Below are 26,688 nucleotides of genomic sequence, written 5' to 3' on the forward strand. Positions count from 1 at the left end.
AATCCCTATTTAGGTCATCTGTAGAAGAGCAAACATGGGATGTCTGAATGCAATATTGTGCTCTTAGGCCTTTTGGCAGTAGAAGAACTTCATGGTATAGACAAACTACCTATGATAATACAGTTTATGCCATAAAAACAACAACAACAACAAAAAAGTACCGGTTTTTATACTGGAGCTACCACTGGTAAAATAATGCTATAGAAACTAATGTCCACAGCTGATAGGAGAGTTCCAGCAAAAAAATTTCTCCGCAATAGTTTTGATGTAGCTGAGGAAAATAACAGATGTTTACTCAGTCTTTAAAACATTAATTCAGAACCAAATCAAAACCTCATAACCTGGAGTTCTCCTCCTTAAAGTTCATACTCACTATAATTACTAAAGGAGTAAAACTGGAAATTTGTATGTTTATTCATTTCCTAGAGTGACTTATTCATGAAGTAACAGCTACTTAGTACAAAGAATAAAGCTCATATTTAAATTGCAATGTGCACTATAGCATGTTTAATATGGTATGTGAGATAGCATATTTGGAGAACCTGGGCTAGAGCTATCCAGTTTTACAATTAAAAGTACTGCTTTTACTTCAGGCAGGTAGATGTGCTGTGTAACATTCTGTCTCTACTGTCCTCTTGTCTTCCTCACAACACGTAATAGGTGCTGTTTTTCATATATTTGTGAGATTGCTAGCATTCAGGGCTACATTCACAATCCTGGTAAGAGCATACCTGTGATCTTTCTTTGGTTACCCATTGAAATACCATAGTAAAATTGCAATTTTCATCTTAACGCTGAATAAATTGCTTCTTTACGTATTTGGTAATATATTCTCCTGTCACATAACTCTTGTTATTGTTAATTGGAATTGCTTATGCTCATTGAGGGAGGAATACTTTTCATCCTGTTTTGAATGAAAATCTGTAATCTTGAATTTGTTTCTAAAATTCAGTCATGAGGAGAGCAGTGCAGGAAATTGCTGCTGTTCCACCAAATTAGCTTCTTAGATATCCTTTTAATTGGAGACCATAACTCAGATTCTTAGTATTTTAGGAAGCTGAACAATACAAATTGAAATACAGATATTTCCAGTAAGGGCTCAGTTCAAAGGCGGCCTTTATACACAGATGAGTCTGCTAACAAATAGCATGTCATATGATAATGAGACCATGTTTTCTTCAGCAGTTTCACATTTTCTAACTGCACTGCTGTGAAATAAGTGGAGTGTTTATCTACTTTCTCTTAAACTGACAAATGTGCACTAGGAACTAGCGTGTCCACTATAGACAGAACATATGTATACAAAAAAACAGTCTATGCTCTCAATCAGAAGCACAACACTTCCAAATGCAATATATTACACTTGTTCAGAACATTCATTTCCGCCAAAGTATTCCTTTTTTTTTTTTTTTAATGTAAAGACTTCAATTTCTGTTTAAGAACAAGTAAACTATAGTACTTTGACAGCCGTTCACACTTAATTTCTTTGCATTAAACCAACAGCATTCTTTTCCACAAACATCCATTGTTAGGACAATGCTCTCAGACGGAATTTATGAGAAATGGAATTATGTTACCAAGGAGATAGCATTTACTATAATGAAGAGTAGATCCTAGAAAATGGCCCCTTTTACAGCAGCTCAGAACAGAGCCACAAAAGCAATTGATTGGTCTTGGCATTTAGTCTTATATCAGCTGTGTCATCCATAGCTTCAGGAGTGAGAACACTAATCTGAAGTGACATTTCTGTTCTGGCGGGCTTTTCTGCCCTGATGAAAGCAATTACTTCATTCCTAAATGATAATTTGCAGGAGTTTCAACCACTTTAATTGATAATTTTTTGTTCTGAGAAGTTCAATTGTGAAGTGATTAGCTGATTTGGTAAATAGAAATTTAAGGTGTGAAATGTACAAGTTGCTCCAAGGTAAAGTACTGTTTATTGGGCGCTGCAAAATTGCTTGATAAAACTGGAGTTTCTCTATTATCATAAGGCTGGCAATTGCTTAGTTCAACATAAGAAAAAAAAAGATCAAAGTGTTGTGGTTGTGGAGTTTGGGTTTTAACTGGTGTGTTACAGCTCACTTAATTGTTGTTATGTGAGTGTACATTTTTAGAACATTGTGCAGCATGGTGAGTTTTGTAATCCTCAAAGCTGCCAGGTTCCTATTATTGTGTTCTAATGAATCACATTGGAAGTAAATCCTGATATTGAAATGTAACAAAGATGCTTATTGAAGATAAAAAACATTCAATTTAATGATTAATTCAAACATACACACACCTTTTCCTGAGAAAAAAAAAAAAAAAAAAAAAAGATACATTTCTTTGAACCGGTTTTACATACTGAAAATAAAATAAAAGAAACATCTTTTATCTAACCATAACCCCTACAAAACAACTTTGTCTCACTGATATTATAAAAAGCTTGGGTTAATATAGGTATTATTTTTCATAAGTTGCACATTATTTTAGAATAATTGTTAAAACACATTTGGAAAATGTATTTTTTTTGCCACCTACAAGGAAAGGAGCCTTTTTAATAGAAACCAGTTCTGTGATATTTTCTTATAGTGAAAAAATAATGGTCATTTCATGTGTTAAATGAGAAATATAAAGCAAAAATGAAGGTCAAACTGATTTAGCACATCAAACAGTCTTTGTCAGCCAAGCTTAATATATCCTGAGTTTGTGGAACAAATGAAATTTTGCTGCTATGTTACACTTTGCTTCCAAACAACCATTACAACTGGTTTTATATATTGTGTGAGCATCAGACCATCAAACAGTGCATCTTTACTGACGTGTTGCTGCAGTGATGATCTACAGCAGCAATCTGCCATTTATATAAGGGCAAAATGTGCATCTATATTTAGTTGTGAAATTGGCCTATTATACTCTTGATGTTTACAGAGGCTAACATAAATTAATGATGACAGCTATGAGCAGTGCATTAGTTAAGCGGCAGAGTTTTTACCTTGAACTTGAAGGTTCCAGCTTTAACTTCCAGCATATACTATACAGCTTTTTTCGCACATTAAAGAAAGTCTTCTGAAATCATTGATTTTTCTTGGACAACATTAAATGGCTCTAATTTGTGCAGTATGCCATTGATGATAATGTCAGATAATGGTTTCATTTACATTTTTAGCAAACTTTTTGCCATGTAAGAATGGTGATGTTTATGGTGTGGAAAAAATGAATTCCCCTGAAAAGTGTTTGCTCATTCAAAGGGTCTGATTTGACTGACTTTGTACTTAGTCAGATGTCAGATATCCCTTTTTTGATGAAAAGAGCAGTTTGAGAAAGCAGTGTGGCTCACTAGATTATGTACTGCACTTTCACCTGAAAGCCTCCTCATGCAGCTCATGTCAGAGCAAGTATAGATACTGTAGTAACTATAGATTCCAGCTAACTATGACCACAGATCTGACAAGTATGCAGGTGTTCAAAGGTTCATGAGTTAAAATGCTGAAGTCTTTGATGAATTTTTGATGGATGAATTTTTAATACAGGTCGACCTTTTTCCTTTGAGGCTGCATGCTAGATTAATTGATAAATAGTGAGACTGAGCAATGTTCAGATCTCCTAAGCAAACAAGTGGAAAAATCCATAAAAATCTGCCTGTCTGACTTCTCAGATGTGCTTTAAAAAACAGAAAGAAGAAGGTAAAATTTAATGTGGCTTTGATTCTCCTCCTTCCTCCTTTTTTGGAGGTTTTGCCCTCACAAAAGTACTCTTCTCTTTTAAACAGTGTAACTGTTTTTTATAAGTCTTGAAATTCTTGTACTCTGAGTTCAGGAAAAAATCTGTGTGAAAAGTCTGAATAGGACAGTAGGGAGAAAAAAAAAAAAAGAAAGAAAAAGGAAGAAAGAAAACCATCAAGTTGAGAAGTTGTCTAAGAATAAAATCCAGAAAGATAACAAATACTGTGTAGAAATTACAGGAAAACATATTAACATATTTTCAGCATCAGTTTTTCAGAACTAATTGAGTCAGTATTATAAAATTGAAGGTAACTTTTTTTCTTAATTCACATCTGCAGGAACATTTAGCTTTTTTCCTTCACTCTTCTGTACTCACTTGTAGCTTCTATGCTGAAAAAATATCCAGTTTCATGCATATTTGTGAGCTCTTTAGAGCATAACATTTAGAAAAAGAGAACAATAAAAAAAAATACAATAAAAGGCTTTAGACTCCTGCAACCACTAATGCTGATGCTTGACTTGCTAGACTGGACTTCTCAACTGCGATATGTGCAATTACGTAGTGCAAGCTACTCTGCTGTACTTTCTCCATCTTTACTCTAGTCTAAATCTTTTCTTTAGAGTCTTGAAAATGTTTACTGCTGTTCAGGTGAATATTCACAGGGGTCAAACACTGTTTCTAAGATGTCACTATAAACAACCCCCCCCCCAAAAAAAATAAAGCATAAGAACAGCTATGTTAGCAGTCAGATATCCCAAATAATTTTGTCATTTTGATACTGATGCCGTTCTATTCCTGCAATTTCTCATACTGAGTGATTATCCTGTTATATCAATGAAATATCGTTCATCTGATGAAAACAGATTATTATAGCCCAGAAAATAGCCAATGGGTGAGCATCTATAGGGGGACTTAGATGATATCTGAATGAATTGCTCAGGTAGTAAGAGTCAGGTTTTCAATGTAACTGTCCCAATAAATGGGCTCAACTGTCATTCTTGTTTGTATTGGTAAGCTTGAAATTTAAGAAAAGGTACTTGTCAAGTATGTGGTGAAGTGAGGGAACAGGTGATATATATTATTTCTGTGGTAGGTCAGAATGTAGAAACATTCCTATTAGTTAAATTACCATACTTGGTTACTACGAATCACAAGTATCGATATAAATAGAGAAAAGATTTAGCTATGTTTAAAAATAAAAAAGGGAGCAGAACTAAATTCTTTTAGATATAAAAATATCTGAAGTATGACACTAATAACATTAACACTGCGCAAGGTAAGAATAAAAAGGATGTTTCCATTGTATCTCACAGAATTGCACAAATGCACGACTATGGGCTCAGGAACAGCTAATTTTATTTCCTTATGTAATACCACAACTAGATGCAATAGCAAGTAAAGATTCTTTTATTCTTTATTTTGGGGAACATTGTACACAGAAGGATATACATGACTGAAACTATTTCTAGAGATTAGAAGCAATATAAAGCTGGGTTTGTCCTCTTTTTTTTTTTTTTTTTCTTTGCAACAGACACATTGTGTGATCTAATGTTGCACATCGTTTCCACAGATCTGATTTCTTTTCTATGAAATGGATATAACATGCATCTGACAAAGGCCTTTGGAGAGTTGGAGAATGTTTATAGTGGACCTTTTGATCCTTGAATTTGAATGACTATACTATTATGAAACTACACAGACATACTGCTTCATTGTCTATAAAGCTTGTTATAAGCATTATTAGATATTGCTAAGTATTATTGTTGTACTGTATCTGGTTTTGCTGCTGCTAATCCATATTGTTGTTAGAGGCTTAAGAAATTCACTAGTGGTCGATAACAGCTGAATTAACAAGTATGATGTTGTTTAGTACTTCAAAAAGCGCTCTATTCTGGTATACTTTTGCACTTGTAAAGCTTCTCCTGAAATCAAGGAGGATTTCAATAGAACTATAGAAATACAAGAGAACTGCAAAAATACTGCCTATCCTTTATGTAGTACCTTTCTGCTTGTAGTTAGTGACAAGCAAAAGCAGTGACGGCGCAGTATGGACAAGCTGTCTGTTGGCTTCAACCATTCTAGCTGTATCTCAGCAGCCTGTCCCTCAAACCTTGTTTTATGGCTCTTGCCCCCAGTCCAATCTCCATTTATGTCAGGTTCAGCCTGGGCACTGTAAAACCCTGAGCTGGGAGGAGACCGACCTCTCCAAGTGTTTTTCTACTATGGGCAAGCCTACTGCTTCCAGACTGCATTTTGAAGTTGCAGATAGATGTATTTATCTGTAACCGTAACCATTGCCTTGTTTTCATTCAAAATGAAAACTCATGGAATTAAATTATTTCACTGATTTTTACCACATAGGTATTGATATGCTAAAAAATCCTTGCTAATGTAGGTCAGTGCATCTGTTGATATCTTGTAATATTTAATTGTCATTATATGCTACAGAAATTAGGAGCTGTCCTTGTCCCATCTTTCAGTTGACAGATGATCTGTCAGATGTGGAGGTTGGGGGTGTGCACATAGATATGGATGCATATGTAGGCTAATGAATATAAAATGTATAAAAATGATGTGGAATAAAATATGAAGCAGGTTAAGCTTGGAATGACCACAAGCACAATGAAATCATGAGTGAGTTATGAGTACCAATAAAACTTTTATGCAACACCATATTATCATGTCTTCAATAGAAAACTTACTTTAGAAATGTTGTGTACAACATTTTAAAATTATACAGTATTATTTATTGTACCCTTTCATCTGTAAAAGCAGATCCTCTTTATATCAGTCCATCTACAAAAGTCCTAGAAGGAAATATACATACATACATACATATACATACACACACACAGAGTAGAAACCTTCTATCCAAAATAGCATTAGTTTTCTGGTCATTAAATATTCTGTTTATATGCTATTGCATCTCATAATTATCAAGAAGCTAGCAACTGGAAACCTGTCTTCTTGAGTGGACTCTATGGAAATTCTTATACAAGTACGTTCTTAGGGGGAATGCATGAATTTTTACTATTGTATGATGACATCATCCTTCGATATCGTGCAGGGATGCACTCTCCAATTATCTGAGCTCTTTCCCCTTCTCCACAGACAGCAAGAAGGGAGCAATCTTTGTGTCCCTTGGGTATGTTTCACACTTCGTTATTTTCTTGTTGGCAGTGTGGATAGTTTATGTAGATTTGCTTGTCTGTTGGGAGACCTTATCTAAGTACTACTCCTTGGGTAAGACACGTGCAATACTTGTATTCTGGATGTTTTCTGAATGTGAAATCTACATAATAAACATAGGTAAAGTTTCTCTCACCTTAATTCTTATTAGTAAAAGGGCCTGCAGGAATTTCTAAGTGTCTGCACCCTGGTACTCTAGCAAATTCATTTATGTTACCAGAACCACCTCTAACCTCAATGTCATGTGACGAGGCCCAAGATGTGTTTTCCCTCTGTATCAACATCAGAGCTTTTTGCTGTGAGCTGCATATCCCTCTCTTATTGCATCTTCTTGGTATTTTCAGTGCCAGCACTTTCCTCTGTTAAGAGCATCTTATGATGAAGCTGATGTTGCCTATCAAAATCACAGGTGCCAGAGATGGTTAGGGTATATCTAATGATTTCCTGCCTCCTGCTGAGGAAATTGCTACTCCCAAATTAAGGACCCATTGTATCAGCATAACCCCAGCAACCAAGCTACAAGTGTTTCTATGGTAGAATTGCATAGTATAGAAATTAAGATTTATATGTGTGTTTTGCCAGACATTGTTTCTAAACTTAGCATAATGCACTGATACCAAGAGTTATGAACTCCTTGACTTGACTGTCTTGGTGGAGCTTCCACAAACAACAACATACCAAATGGCCAGGAGGAAAAACATGTTACTGATATTAATGTTTCTCAGGGGTTGTTTTTGTGCCTATATTATATTGACTCCCCATTATTTGTACTTTGGGAGTTTATTTCATTCTACTAGTTTTAACATACACAAGTGGCTTTCAAAGTATGCTGTGTACTTACACAGGTAGCCTTACTCTTCAGCTTGCAGGCTTCTATTGCAAAACTGTTAACAATCCAGTAATGCGTCAAAAGTTTATATAAGTTAAACTTTGTTATTCAGTTTCAGCAATCTCCTGAACCTTATATAGCACTTGTAAAATGTGGATTCAGGTTTTGGTGTTGCTAAGGAATAATCTATCACCTTTTAATTTCTAACACCCTTTAATTTCAGAAATTGCTGAGATCTGCAATGTTTCTGACATGTTTTACCAAGGATCTCTAAAAAGTCCCCTTCATGCACAGGGGTATAATTAGGTGCTGTGTAAGGATGGTATGGAGCAAAGGCTCTTGGTGAAGATTTTCAGAATAGATCTAGAGTCTTAACTCTTCTGGACTCCTCAAATTGATCAGGGAATTTGGGGTCTTTAGACTTGGCTTCTGGAGAATAAAATGTGATGACAGATGAGTAACTGTCATTACTTGTACCCTGAAAATAAGTTTTCACTTGCAAGATACTGAGCAGAGATACGTGCCTGCATCTCTCTTACGTTACTAGTGTATTTAATTTGTATAGGGTATCTGAAATTAATTGGATGGTTCACACCTCACAGAGCTGCAGTTTCTAGGCTTCTGTATATATGTAAAATAATTATTCTGGCTATATTTAATGCCCTTCTCGAGGGATTTTTAACATCTATGATGGTAGATATTTAAAATTCAGAATTGGACAGGTGCATCTCCAAAAACACCGAAGTATTATTTGTCTCCTAGAAATTAACTTCAAAACCTGAAGGTAGCTGCTGGTACTTCATGAAGACAAGCAGGTACCTTACTATGGGATTCAATAGAACATCTTTGCCTGTGGCTAAGGAGGTGGCATTTCCTCCTGGTATCCTGATCTCTTACCATCTGTACTCTTTACTTAGGCTGTCTTTTTAAATACAACTGTGTAGGGAATATGAGTTGTTAATCTTTCTCAGGGCAGTGTGAGGGAGGGATTTCATTTGTGTTTTAAGGGCCTAGCTGATTTGCCCTTTCAAGTCTGAGGTCTATCTTGGGCAGAGGCAGTCATAAAAATGCAAGTGGATAAGAATATTAAAATAAGAGAATCTTTGTAGTTTAAATCATCTCTATTTTAGAAAAAAATGGGTAAATAGAAGTCTCAGAATCATGGTATTAGATTTACATGCCTAAATTCTACTGATCTACCTCACACTGTCATGTTTTTTGTATGTTGTGCATTGATGAAATCCAAGGTTTCAGGGACAATTGTAGAAGCTAGAGCACAGTGTTTGCTGTTTCATTGTAAACTAATTGAATTTTAGTTCTGTTGTAAACCAGTGCCTACTTAATGGATTTGTGTTTGTAACTTCATCAAGCTAACAAGGAATCAAATGAGACAGTAAAAATAGTCTTTGTGAGAGACTAGAAATGTTCCTACTTACCTTATGCAGTGATTGGCAGACACCAACATCAGCACGTAGACTTCAGGTCTTCTGGGAAGTGTATTGTACATTTCTGTCTGCCTCAAACCTCTGCCTCAAACGAAAAGTTTCTTTTCCCTTGTAAAGTAGTGTTATATATTGAAACAAACTGAATTTTGAGTTTACTTTGAGTTTCAGGAAAAGACTGCAGTCTTGAAGATCCAAGGCATGTTCAGCAGTTATATGCCAATTAAATAACTCAGGAATAAAAACTGTTACTTTTAGGGCTTGCATATGGGTGGTAGCAAGAGATACATTGGTAAAACAGGAATAAATGAATGTCTCTGCATTTCCACCTCCTTAGCATAAGGCAGAAGGTCTTTTCTGATCAAAAAGTTGTCTAGGAGTCTGACATATGTGGTAGTTAATTACAATCAGAAACATGAAGCACATAACTATTAACTGCTTTCTCACACCTCTGACAAAGGTTACTGTTCCCACAAAAAGACAGCTGAACAGCTCATAAAGAATAACTTCCTGAAATCCCAGCAGATTTACACTATAACACCAGACTTCTGTAAACTTATGTGACTCAGAAGCTACTTTACAACCTGTTTGGTCATCTTGGCTGCCTGCACTGCAACCCCTGTCAGAGGTGGCAATCACTTCAGACATCTGTTTCTAGCGTCCTTTCCCACCAGAGTCAGAATCTGGTACACATGTAGACAAAAATGGGTTACAGTGGGTTAGCAGCAGCAATGGCATCTGTGTAGATAAACCTTGTGTTCTTGGGAATTCTTTCTTGTGACTGGCATCAGAAAAAGGAAGGATAGCCGAAGAAGCTGTTGAAATGAGTTAATAGTCATTACATAGCATGTCTACAACCAAAACTCAAGTACTATCATTAGTTTTAATTATTCAAAGACTGGAGTACCATTAAATATATCCTGAATTCTGTACATCCATACACAACAACATTTTGAAAATGTAATTTGTATAGAAGACCAGCAATGGAAAAGCAAATTGGTTAAATGTGACAGAAAACTAATATTGATGAATGCCCTACTTTGTTTATTTTCTTCAGTTTACAAGCTTTGAGGAAGGAAAAGTCCCGAGATGCTGCTCGATCTCGCCGGGGAAAGGAGAATTTTGAATTCTATGAGTTGGCAAAGTTGTTGCCGCTGCCTGCAGCCATTACCAGCCAGCTTGACAAGGCATCCATCATCCGACTTACAATTAGCTATCTGAAAATGAGGGACTTTGCTAATCAAGGCGATCCTCCATGGAACTTGAGAATGGAAGGACCTCCACCTAATACATCAGTAAAAGGTATGCTGTAAATACGTTGTATTGTATCAAACATGGCAGCCTTTAGTAACCTCTAAATTGAAATTTTTACCATCATCCTTTCTTCTTTCCCTGCATATCAAATCCTTTAAAGGGATACAAATGTGGAAATCTGAGGTCTGCATGAGAAAGACACCATGTGAAGGTGAAATAAACCTCTTATTTTATTTATTTTTATTTAACAAGAAACCTGTTGATATAAGTATTACAGCTGTAAGTGTTCTGGGTAAAAGATTAAATAATTCAAAGTTATTTAGCAATGATCGCGTTACTTTTCCTATTCTAATATTCTATAAAATAATGCATTTGAGAGGAACATGGTGTTATTCCTTGATTTGAGAACTCAATCTCTTAATTCTGTCACTAAAACTTAAAGGCAGAATCATGTCTCCCAGTTCATGAACATCACATCCAAATTTTTAAATCTTCAGATCAGAGACCAGGATTTTATTCATCATCTTTAAACATGTACAGAAATTATTTTTGACTTTTGAGCCTGTAGGCATGTATCAAGACTTCAGCCAAAATATGCTATTTTCAATATTAAATACTCTCTTTTCATGCTTAAACAAGCTGTTGGGCCACAAATGTTTTAGACATGAGTTGCCATAGAAGTCTGTTAATAGAAAAATCAGATATTTGTTTTTAGAGGCTGTATGCATGTTGGTGCTGACTAGTGCTTCTAGTAACTTGGATAAACTGAATGTTTTGTGTAGTTTTTTTATTCATGCTATGTATATAGAAGAGTGTGATCTTGCTGTCTAATAAGTATTTTAAATTACCGTGAGAGAACCTTATTAAACTACAACTGTCCGTGAAGGGTTACTGGTAGTGGCAGTGCAAAGAGCTTTTACTTGCTCTTCTATTTAAAGGAAGCAAGATTAGTTAAGCAAAGTTATAATTTTCAGTGGATGGAGGGCAGTAGACATGGAGGGCAACAACCAAAGGACTTTGAGGCTGATGATTTAGTAGCTGGACATATTTGCGTCACTTCATATATTTCATTTATATTATCTGCCATGCCATATATAATCTTCATGAAGAAAAAAGGTAATAATTACATCATTCAGAGCACAAGTACAACATGGTTCATCAGGCTTCTGATATAATATGCAAATCTTCCCAATGTTTTCAGGATGAAACTCTGCTCTCAGGTAATTAAACAATGCTTCAAGACGAGTATAAAGTAGACTCCTTGCTGTAGGATCTATGATCGATCTGTAAAAACAAATAATTCCTTCCCAAATTCCTGTACCCAACTGACACGCAGAGCTGCTACAAGCTGCCTTGTGTTACAGAAAGTCTGATGTCTGCAGGTCTCTGTGTATGTTTTAAAAGTATCTGAGATCTGTTTTTCATTATCCTCTTGTGGAATAAGAATATATATATGAATACTGAAGCTTCCTTTTGGGCAAGGATTGTAATGAAGGAAATACTTTAAAAGGAGAATAAAACCTTATTCTTAGATAAAAGATATTCTTAGATAAAAGCATAAATAGTCTGGTCTAGATTAACATGTTTTTCTGTATAAAAAAGCTAGGTAAACAGTTAACGTCTCTCTATCCATTGATGACATGGGTCCCATTTTTCTAGGCATGAGGGCTGTGGGGGGGGATAAAGAAGGATTTTTAATTTTTGTTCTATTTGAGTAGATTTTTTTTAAAGGTGATTAGGATTTTATTTTTTGTCAGTTTAGTGAAATAATTATTACTAATAATTCCATTGTATAAGAACTCACTGTAAGCAGGCTTAACTGTACAGTACAGGTATGCTTTATTACTTCACCAGTTCTCTTTACACAGAAAACCTGTTTACACATTCTGATCAAACATTTGTGAAATTACATCAAAAGAAATTAATTTTTGTTTATTAAGGTTGCCTTTTGCTGACCTTAAAGAAGTTCATATTGATAAGCTCATATAAATAGCTTGCAGCTTCATATGAAGTACAGTTGATAATTCTACAATGAAACACTGGATGTTACACCTTGTGCAAGTCCAAGCAATCTCCTGAATAAACTCAAAGGTATTTGGAAAATTATATGAGAGGTACTTATGCTGCATAGGCAACTGCTCCCCTGTGTTACTCCCCCCATCCCCCTGCAATGTGATGGTCTGCTTATGTTAATAATTAAATTTCAAAGCCTAGTTTTAAATTTGTTCCCCAGTACTGTACAGCAATTTAATCATTTTAATTGAGTATTTCAGGAAGGTCCTTTACTCTGCCCTGTATTTATCACAGCTTTTCTTAAAAGTCTATAAAGGCTGATGAGTAGGTTCTCTTATGCCTATTGTGTAGTGATCACTACAAGTTTTGCTTGCAAATGAACACTCAGGTGACTTCATATAATATTTTCAGAGTCAATTACTTCATGGAAATATCTTGAGCAATTGGGAAGTAACAGATAGTTTTCTCCATTATTTAAGAAATATCCGTATTGTTATAATACAGATCAAATCTAAAACGAACATGATGCATTATTCAAGAAATGACCAGGCATTCTCAGCAGTGTTTCAGCTAAATAACTGATGATTGTAACCTTTAAAGAAATCTCATTGTGGTGACTATTGGTAAATCATTTCTCCATTCATAGTAATCTTTATTTAGAGGCTATCTAGAAACCATTATATCTTTTTATTAATCTTAAAAGCAATAGCCAATGATTTGACATTTGCTAAAAATGGATAAATCTTCCATCAGCAGACTTCAGTCAATTTTTTGGGTGCATTGTCTAAGGCCTTCTATATGTAGGAAGTATTAGACCTTGTAAACAAATACACAATTTGCAGCAGATGAGTTTAAAGATTAAAGTTCTTAAAGATCAGGACATAATTCCTATAGGGCAGAAAATAATCAAAAAGTTATTTAGAGTCAGTAAGAATTGTTATTCTTTGCATAGTACATACAGTATGTTATGAATTACAGTACTATTTCTCTTTGTTTCCAACCCTCCTGAAGTCTTTTTTTGACTCCCAGTATTTAAGGGAAATATTCTGAGGAGAAAAGTAAATGAAATACTAAGCTTTTTGTTTTTTCACTGAGTGACTCTGCTGAAAACTCTGATCTGAGAATGGAAGAATTCTTATAGCACTTACTGTGTGTTCAGACAGTAGTGGTGTCTTAGGTGGCATGTCACTTGAAGGCCTCTCATGTGTTTTGATTACCTGACCTTATATTTTTATATTCTTTTTCACTATGTGATTTGTTTTCACCAAGCTATATATTTTTTTTCCAAGTCAAGAACGAAAGGGAGAGAAGGAAGTGTAAGGTGCTGTTATGTTCTGTGATGTGTGGAATGTCTGTGGCTGAAGTGAAGTCATACCATGTAACTCCTTTCCGGGCGAGCTTTGGACCCTAGTTCTAAATTAGGATCACCATCACTGTAAAAGGAAGGCTCCTGACTCTTCGTCTTGAACACAGTTGTTAGCACTTGCCATTTCTGTTTCTTTTGAAGCAGCAGTCAATGCAGTAGTCTCTGCCTAATTCTGTAAACCCTTTTGGAAACTTGCTATAATGATTTTTATTCTTTTTTTAGTAAACTGTGGTTATTTTTGTCTTTGGAAATGCAATTGTTTGTGCAAGGCCATGAGTATAATTTCCTGCTGAAGAATATGACATGGAAACTAAGAGTGTGTGAGACAAATTTAGGTGTCTTTTCTTTGAATGAAAAAAAGTGATTAAGAGGTTATCTGCAATCTCAAGTTTTAAATGGTTTATTGTGCTTTATTTTGTTTAAGACAAAAATTATTTTACCTAATCTTGCTTATCTTCTGTCTTGAGAGAAGATGAGGTGAATGAGATTGTAGGTGAGGAGTGAAAAGGACTTCAGTAAACAATACAGACTGGCATGTCACTTTTACTTTAGCTATCTCTTCTTTTAGCATTACATGCTCTGAAATCAAGTAGCTTTACACATCTGTGTTCTGAAATTAATACATTGGCATATGAAAAGAAATCAGATGTTGTCAAAAGTTTGTGGAGGACTAAAGTATTTTTCTATATTGCTCTTGTCTTATAACTAAATATGACTCTGAAGTGTTACCTGTAATAAAGCATTCAATGTCACTTCAACTGCATTGGTGAGAAAATGAAAAATCTTTTGACAATCACCAGAAGAACACGCATACTTTAAAAAAAGTTGCACATTTCCTTCAAACTATAATGCTTTTCAAAGGGTCAGTTATCAGTGCAAACAAAGTATAAAAGTATAGGTTAAAAATGAACTTTGTTTTAGCATACTGTGGAACTTGGGGTTGAGTCTTGTGCTTTGTGCTTTGAATTCTCTGGGAAAGAAAATAAGCAATAATAATAATTGGAAAGCATGGTACTAGTTATCCTAAATGTAAAGTAGGATTACCTTCATTAATTTAAATAACTTTTTATAATACTTTTTATGCTAGATAAGTACATATTTTTAAGAGGTAAATAAATAGTTCCCTTCTGAATCATCTTATTGTGAGTGATTAAGTAATATTATCTCTTGTCACCTCTTACATTTTATATGTTGTCTTCTGGGTAGGAGAAGCAAGACAGTACAAGCCTTCTGCTGCTAAACCTCACAAACTGATAAACTTTCCTCTGAGATCACCTTCCTTTCTGAGCTGCCATGCACTTCCTTCTCAGGGAAACTATCCATAGAGGTGAAGAAATAAACTTTCTACCTCAACATTTTTGGTCTGAGACGCTGTTTTTCACTGTCAGACAGGAAAAGATCATTCAGATGGCACAGCAAATATATTTTAACATATGATTTGGCAATATTGTTTGTCGTGAAAAGGGCCTCTAAATCTGGCTGTCCAGCTTCACATGGAACTTCTGCTCTTGTGCTGGAGAATCCTTGATAGTGTTGTAATTTATTACTCCATATCTTGCAGGCATTTTTCTTATTGATAGGAAAATCTGATTCCTCTTGATGCAAAAGCTGCTATACAGTGCTTTGGCTGTGTAGAAGTATCAAACACTGATTTTAAATGTATTATCTACCCATTCTAAACCTGTTTATTTGGTCATAGCGGTAGTGCGGTTGTGGTAAGTTGTTTAATCGCCTATTACAAAGATTAAATAAAAAGTCTATTAGGTGATGTTTAAATGTAGAAAGTGAGTGCTGGAAATTTCAGGCAGTCAGCGGTAAAAAGATAATGTTCTTTGTGAGAATTATTGATGGTTTTCTAGTATGAAAGATATGGAACCCAAAATGAGGTAGCTCTGTTTGAATCTCATTGTGATAGATAAGATGAATTGAATACTGGACTCGGACTTGGTGGTTGCCTAGTGACAAGTGATCATGACCTGATTGCTTTCAATCTCTGCAAATGGAGTAGGGTGCCAACCAATATACTCAGTGCTTTGGAGGGACTAATTGTCTAATGGCGTAACTTATATGTGAAATTGATTGTGAGGAAAAATTTAGATAGAGAAATTAGAATAGAAGTTTACTAGAACTCTTAAAGGAAAAACATGAAGTGATGGTTTTCTAGGCACCTGAAAATTATAAAATGGCATAATTTTTCAGAATGAAATTGAATGCAATAATAAACACATCTATGTGTATTTATGTAAAACTTTGGGAATAAAAGGGGAATATATAGCAATTAAGATAAATTGGAATATCTAAGGTGCAGGAAGTTGACAAAGAAAAGAGGAAACATGAAAAATGGAAGGGGGTTCCATTGCCCAGCATATCAGTAAAACAACTGAAAGTATTCAGATCTCCTTGGGTTTGGTAGTTCTTTATCAAAGATACATAATAATACATTTTTTTGAGATAAGCTCTATGCTCATACAGTTCTGACATCCTGACATTTTTTATTTTATTTTATTTTATTTTATTTTATTTTATTTTATTTTATTTTATTTTATTTTATTTTATTTTATTTTATTTTTACCAATGGAGATTACAACGTAGAAGATTTTGCTAATAACATGAGCATCAGTGGAAAATGTGCCTTTGTTTATAGCTTAGTCCCTGCAGACCCAACGTGCACTGCTGTACAAAACATGGCCTATCCCATATGTATGTTATTACAAGGAATCTTTGTGGACAACTCATCTTGAAGTACCACATTTCCAAGACAGATAAATGTCCTAACGGATTGGAAACAAAATCAGATGATAAACAGTTCATACTATACCGTTTGTCAGTACTGTACAAAACTGTTCGTTAACTGAAAAACAGTTGGTGGCATCCAGTAGAGCTAATCTTGAATAAATCAAATGACCTGGGATAACTTATATCAAAGGGCTCTAAAAACCCTGAAAATATATTTGTCCCACTAAATTAATTTTAAATGCATCTCTTTCATGTCATGGAAGTTGTAGATAGATAAGATTGCAAGGGGAAAAGTTAAAAAAAAAAGAAAAACTGGAATGACATGAGTTCTGAAGGTACCAGTGGAGCCAGTGGAGAGACATAGGTAAATGAAGATTAGCTAGTCTGTCATCAGTTATAGACATACTACTGGGGAAATTAAGGAAAAGGTAAGGGTAAAATTACATTTTTTTCAATAAACATGGATAAGTGAAAAGTAGTTTTTGTAAAACAAAGCCTAATTCTCTGAGGTTGCTAGTCAATTAACAAAGATATACAGTCTATAGTGAAATATTTTAAGGCATTTAATTTACTGGTTCATAAGAATTTAGTTTTAAAATAGTGGAATATTATATTGGCAGATCACACCTTGCCATTAACTGATCAGTTATAACTGATCCTGGAAAGCAGATCTAAAAGAAAGGTACTATTAACAAAGGAGCTTCTGTGGATTTCTTCAGAAACTGCTCTGGACATGATCAGCAATAATCTGGCAGTAAATATGGCTGCTGATTTAAAATTTGCAAATTACAATGATGTTTGATCAAAAGATCATTGACAATGATCCGTGGAACTTAGTAAATCAAACCTCCTTTTTTTTTTTTTTTTCCAGGACAACGAAATAGAAAAATAAATTGTTCTTTAGTCTTATAATCACACTAGTCATTTTCATACTGACTATCCTAAATCCAGGATAGTGGCTGTTGCTTTGTAGTTAATTTTTTTTACAAGACTTGGAAATGTTTTGGTTTTCTTGTGATGCAGAACAGGAATAATGTGAAAAGCACTTTTCAGGTTTTTTTTGTTTTGTTTTGTTTTGTTTTTTAAATGAGGAAAAAAGAACCTACCTGATACTTGAAGAGCTAGCAGAAATGATAGAATGATTTAGTTTCTGATGGTGCTTTATTTGTGTCATAAAAAGTTCTATCCATCACTTGTGTGGAGACGCAAAACATTTACTGCTGGTAACAAATTAATGCTCTTTCTAAAATGTTGTCAATCAGATGTCAGTGCCTGGAAGAGTTGTTTATTGCTAGAACTCCACCTTACAACTTAACAATTAAATAGCAAAACAACCAAACAGTAATTGTTTTTATGAGCAAGAAAACAGAACAGGTGACTTTAATGTTTTTTTCTGTTACTTGAAGCTGCTATTTTATTTCCATTCTATTGTACTACAATTCATCTTCTGTTTTCTCTTCTTCTACATTGGTTTGGCCATTTTTGCATTTTCTTTGTTCTTTTAATACAATTAATTTATTTTTAAATTTATAATTTATTCATTTATTTTTCTTGGCCAGTTTTTATTTCCTCTTTTCAGTTTCGGTGTTGACTCTTCCATTTTGTATTCCTTCAATTATCACTGTGTTTGCAGCTACAGTTCTTCAATTCTGAGTGCAGTCTTGGTAATGAAAAACTCATGAAAACCCACCAGAAGAAAATAATAATAAAAAATAACTGCTTCAGTCTTCCATCCTTCAATATGCATGTCTATGGACAGTCATCCACTCTATCATTCAAAATTCATGTAATTTTCTCATTCTAGTGGAAAGATAGTATTTTAATTCTAATTCATGGCTGGGAATATTGACAGTATGGGCTGAGTGGGTTTTCACAAGAGCATGGCCTTCAGCAGTGGACTGAAAATACATCAGGAGGAGAATTTTATTGACAGTTGCATGGGTTGCAACTTTGGTGATTATAGTAAAACAAGACAGGGAGAACTTTCAATTTAAAAACAAGTTAATTTCTTGATTTCATTTTATGATCATGTGTACTGTTAAGGAGAGTTAATTACTCATCCAGAAGAAATTTGTGTAAAGGTTGATACCACAACAGTCTGCTTTTCCAAAACCCTTAATAAAATGTTTCCATATGATTTTACGTTCATGTTTTATGTTGCATGGGTTAGCTCCAGGTGGTCTTTTTTAGAAGCATGAATATCTTAAATAGTATGTACAGTCTACATAACTTTTTCAAATAATGCACATGATGGGGTTAGCCAATTACAGATGTGCAATAAATCTGGTGTGCCAAAAATGCTTGTTCTGCTTTTTGCTTATACTAATCAGAAACAGACAAAAAGTAATCATTGCTGTAGTTTTGATATGTAAAATGAAAAAAGGCTGTTGCTATCTGTAGGGTTATATGACAAAAGTGTTCTTTGTCTTTTCATTTGTCCTATTTTGAACAGAAGACAAGTGACTTTGCTGTGAAGAGTGGTTTGAACAGAGTCTCTGTAAAGATTATATTGTAGTGATCCATTTTGTAAGTGGTTGAAGAATCGGATCTTATGGTTGGATTTAAACGTTTCAGTATAGGCATCATACCTGAATCTCCTCAGCTGAGCAAAGAATGTAAGAACATGCTTAAAGTCCTGCTAACTTCAATAAAGTTTAGCAATACCTTTCTTTTATTAATGTAGTTTACTGGATTTCTGGGTCATCTGAACTCCTACCACATACTTCCAGTGAAGTTAATTCTTTCTTTAGATCTCATTGAAATCATTGAGGGTGATAATAAATGCATCTGTATAAAAAGAAGAAGAAATAGATTAACCACCTGATAATGAATGTAGCAGTCCTTAAACATGTACACATACATGCAAAAAAAAAAAAAGATGTTTTTATTATGAATAGGCTATTTAAATTTTTATTTACTCTTTTTTTTTTTTTTTTTTTTTTTTTTACCAGAGTTACATCACGCCACATTACAGGTCAACAGTTATGACTCAAATATTTTGTCTCAAATGAAAGAAAAACTATTTCTAATGGAAAGAGCAAATCTGTGTTTTACATCTCATATGCTTACAATTATATATTTATTAGTATTTTCTAAAGTGACTGTCTAAATATTTGGCATAAATAATGGAGCTGTGGAAATGAAGTTTAAAGTAGATGGATTTAATAATAGCTCTTAATTTTTGTGTAATAGCTGTGTTAGATACCTGTGGTCAACAGAGCAAGATTTAGGTATTCAAGGTAGAATTTCAAAACCAAAGTGCAGTTATTTTATATCTATATAAAATGCAAGTATAACCACAGTCTAACCAATGCTTGACCACAATATCAACGCAGCCTAATTTCTGCAGCTCTTCTCTTTGAAGATGGAGGAAGGAAATCGAGTTTCCACCAAATCCCTATGCTCTTGTGGTCTCCCATTTCAATCAGGGATATAAAGTAGAATACAATGAATCCATAGTAAAGACTTTCCCAGGACATTAGAGAGATCAGTAAAAACTGTTTTCATTAGCTGTCTGTAATTAAAGAACACCCTTCATAGAGAGCTTACAATTTAGAGAACATGTAAGCCTCTACATCTCTCTGAGGCTGAGCAAAATAGGAATCTCCATACCACTGGGAACTTAGGTGAGGCTATAAAATATTCAGCTCCTTTAAGAAACATGTTTTTTGTTTGTTTGCTGGCTTTCAAGCCAAGATGAATATTTTTCTTTTTAAATCCATTTAAATTAGTCATACTGTGATTCCTGTTTCTAAGGAAGGAAAGAAAAGCAAATCCCTAATAAACTACTTAACTCCAGTTGTGCTACAGTCATCTTCATAATTGGAGCTGTTACAAAACGTTTACCTTAATTTCAGTGCTTGAGCATGTCAGTCCCTATAATTTTTACACAGTTAGCCCAGTGCATCTGCACAAGCATGCATGTGTTGTCACTGCATTCTATTTGTATTATATAAAAACTGTTTTTGCTTTGCTTTGCATGGGGTGGTGCCACATTTAAGTACAAAATTCCATGTCTTATTTCATCATCTGGAAAGTCATTAAATGCATATTCATAAAAAGAAGATGGAGGAATATTTTTGTTCACATTTTTACGCATACAGAGAATTCCCAACCATTTCATACAGCAAGCAGAATGATATTGTCAACTTTATCTCACTTTACGATTTATAGAAAACCACAACTGTGTAGAAGTTTAGGAAAGATCAGGAGCTGGTTTTTCCTTGCTTTTTTTTTAAGTACATGTGATATTTCTGTAACTATCAGAACAACTCTACATTTATGTATCCCCTTTCAAATTTGAATTGCTGTGTATGCCAGCTGTTTCTCATCCTCTTGATGAAGCCGAACAGCGCTGATAATGCTAATAGAGAAATTGAGGCATATACAGATTTAGGGCTAGCTTTTCAAAAGAGCACAGCACCCCAACTGGGGCCAGATTTCAAAAGATCTCTGATCCTATTCAGCAACAAAATAAATAGCCAGATTTTCAAAAGATTTCAGCACTTTGGTAATCTGATCATAAGAAGCAGCTGCTGAGCACATTTGCAAAGCCAGCCAAGAGTGACTTGCTCAGTATCACATGAGAAGCGTGTGGTTGAGCAGGGAATAGAGCCCTCTTCCCATGTCCTAAGATTAAGAGTCCAGTTCTTTAGCAAGAAGGTCATCTTCATGTCCTTTGCAAGAATACTGTATTAGTGAGCATTTCACCAGGAAATTTAACCCATTTCTGTGAATAGTTTTCAGAATAACTATTAGGACATATACTCAGGCTGGATAACAAAGCAATCAAATAGGAGAAATACTTTTAATCAGCTTCATATTAAAACTCTGTGTTATATTGTCTTAACTAGGTATACCTTGAAAAATAATCCCTACGTTATTTTTTAAAGACTTCATTGCCAAGTGTCACCAAAAAAAAAAAAAAAAAGGAAGTAAGTAGATATTCTAAGAAATATGATATGAGAAGTCCACAGAAGCCTGTGACAAGTGTCCAGGTGTGATTTTCTGTGGGCTTCCACCCTAACAACATTTTCTGAATGATGCATAATTTTTCTTTTTTTTTTTTGACATTTTAAATATTTATTTCTGTCCCTTCCTGTAGTTGGTAGAAATGGGAAGTTTAGTTTTCTCCTTATTTTGTGTATAAACTCTAGCTTTATGTCTGGCTCTCTGTACCTTCTAGTTTCTATCCTTTTTCCCTCCTGTTTTTTTTTGTTTGTTTTGTTTTGTTTTGTTATCCTGAAGACTTAATGGGCAAGCTTCACATATACTACTAAGGAACTGAGAGGAAAAGTAACGGCTCACTCAGCCTCATTGTACATTTTGCTTTTGTAGCTGTTTTCCAACAACTTCACAAGACATAAAGGAACTGCAGTCTTCATGCAGATGGCTGAATTGAGAGGCCACATGGCTGCCTTGAGACGATAAGTCTTTTACAAGGTCTGCATATTGAGTTCACCTATTACCAGCCTTGGAGCCACCCCCATAGATGTTCCTTGGGTAGAAGTATTATGCACAGCCAGTGCTCAGAGAGTTTTCCAGTGTGTGCTCACTTGCAGCTTTGGTGCTCTTTGGTCTCTAGCAGTGATGATGCCAGAGAATACAGTGTAGGCATTATCTTTGAAGATGCCCATGTGTGTCCTGAAAGTGCTGGTCTTTCACCTGCTGAACAAAAAGAAAAATTTGGGGGAAAGCTCTGTTCAGTTTGAAATGAACTGCATACAAAGGATATGATGGTCATGAAGTGATTGGTTCTTGAAGTGGAGAGCACTTGCAGAACTTTTTTTGTTAAGGTACAATGTTAAGCAGCTGTGGTAAGCATCCAGTCTGACCCTTTGCAGACTCAAGACAAAACCTCATCCAGTAATTTCTGCATCTGTTTGAGATACAGGTTTATCTCTTAAGAAGGTATCTTATGTTGATGTAAAGCATTTAAATGATAAAGAATCAACTACATCCCTGGGCAGATTGTTCCAACGGTTAATTACTGTCACTGTGAAAAAAGTGTGCCTCATTTGTAGTCTTATTTCAGCTTCAGCTTCCAAACACTGGATCTTGTTATGCCTTTTTCACTAGATTAATGAGCTGCCTACTGTCAGAAATCTCTTCCACATGTAGGTATTGTGATCCTCTTAACCTTCTTTTCAGTAACTAAATAAATTGAGCTTTCTTAGTCTTTCACTATAGGGAATGACTTTCAGAAGTCTAATCACTCTTGTAGTTCTTATTTGAGTCCTATCCAATTTTCTAAGATTTTCAGAATGGAGAAAACCACAGCTGAACACAATATTTCAATAACAGTGTCATAAGAGCCAGAAATAAAAATTCCAGCGTCTATTCCAGTATGATATTCTCTGGCTTATCTCAGCAAAATATTTAATGTGCATTTTGGTGTAATACAAATAGTTTTTTTTGTTTGTTTGTTTTTTACTTTGGGAATTAACATCTATTTGTCTCTCACTGTAGTGGTTCTGGGAAAGGTTTAAACAATGTCAAGAGGCAAATTCTCAGGAATAATTGTGAATGCTGAAGGTTACTTGTAGTTTGTCTCAAGAGCAGAGTTATTTCAGTAGGAATAGACTGTGGTAGAGAGAACTGAATTTAGAGAGTGGGCACCACAAGGTAAAATTGGGGAAGTGATCTTTTGGGGAACAAGGCTTTCATAGTTGGGATATTGAATGGGCCAGAAGAGGTACAACTACAATGTTGGCTTGCCTGCACAATCCAGAAGATCTCTCCAAACAAGCATCTGCCCCCACAGACGCACATTCACAATCCTGTGGTGCACAGAAGTTAGGGCTTTGCAAGGAAAATGAAGTCACTTTTTAAAGACAGTATGTTAACTGAAACCAAAATTTGTATGGAAATTAGAAGAAAAGCCATTCTGAGTCTATACGTCCCTTGGTTCAAAATTAGAGCTAAGTGAACTCAGGCTATCTGCATGGTTTCAGTTCAGCTGTCTCTAGCATTTTATTGTAATGGAAAGAGACATAAGCCTTGTCTGCAAGGAAAAGTGCCTTCTTCAGACCCAGGTTCATGATTATAAACTAAGCTTCAGATTTTGTCAGTGACTTCCTTTAGTTCATATTCTCAAAAAGTAAATTCTAAAAGTAGCAGACACAGATTTCAGGCTCTCAGCCATTTCCTTCTGTGAATTGCTTTGGGAGAAAAATATTTTACGTTCTTTTTAGTCCTGTACAAAAGCTGTCTCCTCAGACTCCTGGGTCAATTCCCTTAACTTTCCAAAAATGTTCTTACATTCTTTTTACAACTTTAACCCAGACAGCAGTCTTTTGGACACCTCAGGAGAACCTCCATTTGTGCTTCAGCTCTCACTTCAGAGGCATGGGATTTTGTCTGCCCTCAAAAATTTGGGGTGACTACTTCAATTCTATGCAACATTAAACGAAGTGATATCAGAACTTGAAGTCTTGCTGCTCTTGTTTGTGAAGCATGTGTTTCAGAAAGGAAACCTGTGGCTCTGAGACAGCAGCACTCACCACTGCTCTGCTTGATATGCTATTACAGGTAGACTGAAGACATATTTGACTGTTATCTCTGTCACTATCTTCCCTCATCTTGTGTTACCCAACTTTTCAATTTACCTTAACTGTATTTGCCATGTCTTCTTTCCCTAAACTGTTTGCTAGGGTTGGATTACTCGTAACAATAGCCAAAATTAGAGTGCTTTGGCTTCTTTGTCTACATGGTTAGTTTTGTGTTGTCAAAGGATAAAGTGGATAACTGTATTCATTTGCACAACTCCTCCACAGAACTTTTAAAACTATTTAAAAGAAAAAAAAAAGGTAAACCTAAATAAGGGTACTCAGTATTTGGCTGGGTATGTCAGCTTACAGGTTATTTCTGCTATTAATAGTTTTTCTTTGTATATATTCATGTGTTTTAGTAAGTTACAGTGGAGTTAACAAGAAAGTTAAATAAGTTACAGTAGAGTTTACAAGAAATTTAAAATCATCTGAGTCCATCTGTAGTATATTTTATGCTTCTAATGATTTCATTTTAATGTCTCTGTTTAGTTTCATACTGATCATTTATACTGAAAAAAAAAGAAAAAGCAAGGAACCTGCCATCAATCATTCATTTAATCAAGTAGCAAAAGTAGATAAATAAACATACTGAGTTAATTATTTCTCTGTACGTAATGATTGACAATAATGGTAATTTATTCCCTTTTTTAACCTTTGACTGCTAGTATAGTTGGGATTAATAGACACTGACAAAATGAGAAGAAATACATTTTTGAAAGTCACTGAACGTTGCTAATGTTGGAGTGCTTTCCCCTGAAACTTTTCTCTGAAGATGCATCAGATCTGTGTCATGCTATTTCTCACACCTTTTTGTGCTGTTTTTCATGCCATTTTCATGACTGATATTAGTTTACGGACATATGACCAGGAATATTTTATAAATAAAGAAGCTTTTGGGTATTTACAATATTGCATCTTCACGTTTATTGGAGATAAATGTGGAGATTTGAAGATCTCAAAATACTTTGCACATGTTATTGCAGAGTCTATTCAAAAGCTAACAGAACAAGTCAATGTTACAGCTACTAAATTGTCATCTGCACCGTGCATCAGACAACATTTTATCCATATGAATAATCTTTTCCCTCTTCTTAATATTTGTGGGTCTGTCCAAAGCAGGGAGAGGATTTTTCAGACCCTTTTGTAGAATTCCAAAAGCAGCTCTCACTGATAGGGATGCAGAGAAGTCAATTCAACCACGTCTCTCAGCCTTTCACCACCAAATTGTGTACCCATGACTCAACAGGTACCTCAATGTATTCCTTTTAATCAGTTACCCTAACTTCTAAAAGGTATTTGTCATAAATAATACTCCTTTATATTAGTACAGGAGTATGGTGTCCTGAACAAAATATGATGAGGACATTTTGCAGGTGTTTTTGAAATACTGTGTAATGTTGTGACATTCAAACAAGTAGAAGGCTTAGTGTATAATATACTTTTCACCTAGTTTGAATGGTGTGTCAATGAACAAAATACTACTTCTATTAGAAATAAACTGATTTTATTCGTGTGTTTCCTGTAATATTTCAATAAGTATCGTTACATATTTCAAACATGAAAAAGCTTTGCATTTGCATCTGTATGTTTTAGTAACTGAACCCAAAATTTCAGAGGCACAAATATGTAAGTCGTGATTTTACAGATTTCGTTTGGATCTGTTTTTTTTTTGTTTTGTTTTGTTTCCTGAAAGTGTGATATGTTATATGAAAGTGTGGCATGTTATATGGTTCCTTTGTGTTCCTTCATCAAGGAACAAACCATAGAATCATAGACTATCCCGAGCTGGAAGGGACCCATAAGGATCATCAAGTCCAACTCCTGGCACCTCACAGATCTACTCAAAGGTTTAGACCGTGTGACTAAGTGCACAGCCCAATCACTTTTTAAATTCAGACAGCCTTGGTGCAGTGATTACTTCATTAGGGAGCCTGTTCCAGTGTGCAACCACCCTCTCAGTGAAGAACCTCTTCCTGATGTCCAGCCTAAACTTCCCCTGCCTCAGCTTAACACCATTCCCGCAGGTCCTATCACTGGTGTTTATGGAGAATAGGTCACCTGCTTCTCCACTCCCCCTCGCGAGGAAGTTGTAGACTGCGATGAGGCTCACCCCCCAGCCTCCTCTTCTCCAGGCTGAACAGGCCCAGTGACCTCAGCTGCTTCTCATATGTCTTCCCCTCTAGCCCTTCAACATCTTCGTCACTCTCCTCTGGACACTCTCCAACAGTTTTACATCCTTTTTGTACTGTGGTGCCCAGACCTGCACACAGTACTCGAGGTGAGGCCGCACCAGCGCAGAGTAGAGCGGGACAATCACCTCCCTCGACCGAGTAGCAATGCCGTGCTTGATGCACCCCAGAATGCAGTTGGCCCTCCTGGCTGCCTGGGCACACTGCTGGCTTATATTCAACTTGCTGTCAACCACAACCCCCAGATCCCTCTCTGCGGGGCGGCTCTCCAGTGTCTCGTCGCCCAGTCTGTATGTATTACCAGGGTTGCCCCGTCAAAGGAGGACAGAGATGATATTTTTCCGTATACTGGCTCTCGTGGACTGGGTTTCAATCCCAAAAAAACAACCGAAACAACAAAAACAAAACCTTGTTC

General features: G+C 35.4%; 1 protein-coding gene across 11 annotated transcripts in view; it reads left to right on the forward strand.

Annotated features, from left to right (window-relative positions):
- NPAS3 (neuronal PAS domain protein 3) overlaps positions 1 to 26,688 on the forward strand; it is a 613,181-nt gene that overhangs the window by 176,577 nt on the left and 409,916 nt on the right. For 8 of the 11 annotated variants that reach the window (XM_038179119.2, XM_038179121.2, XM_038179120.2 and 5 more), the window contains 2 exons: positions 10,223 to 10,467; positions 10,580 to 10,630. In XM_038179119.2, coding sequence (XP_038035047.2) covers positions 10,223 to 10,467; positions 10,580 to 10,630 — 296 coding nt within the window. The remainder of the gene's footprint in view (positions 1 to 10,222; positions 10,468 to 10,579; positions 10,631 to 26,688) is intronic. The other 3 variants (XM_027458865.3, XM_072038932.1, XM_027458868.3) reach the window with 1 other exon arrangement.

Source organism: Anas platyrhynchos, chromosome 5, assembly GCF_047663525.1.
Source record: "Anas platyrhynchos isolate ZD024472 breed Pekin duck chromosome 5, IASCAAS_PekinDuck_T2T, whole genome shotgun sequence".
NCBI lineage: Eukaryota > Metazoa > Chordata > Aves > Anseriformes > Anatidae > Anas > Anas platyrhynchos.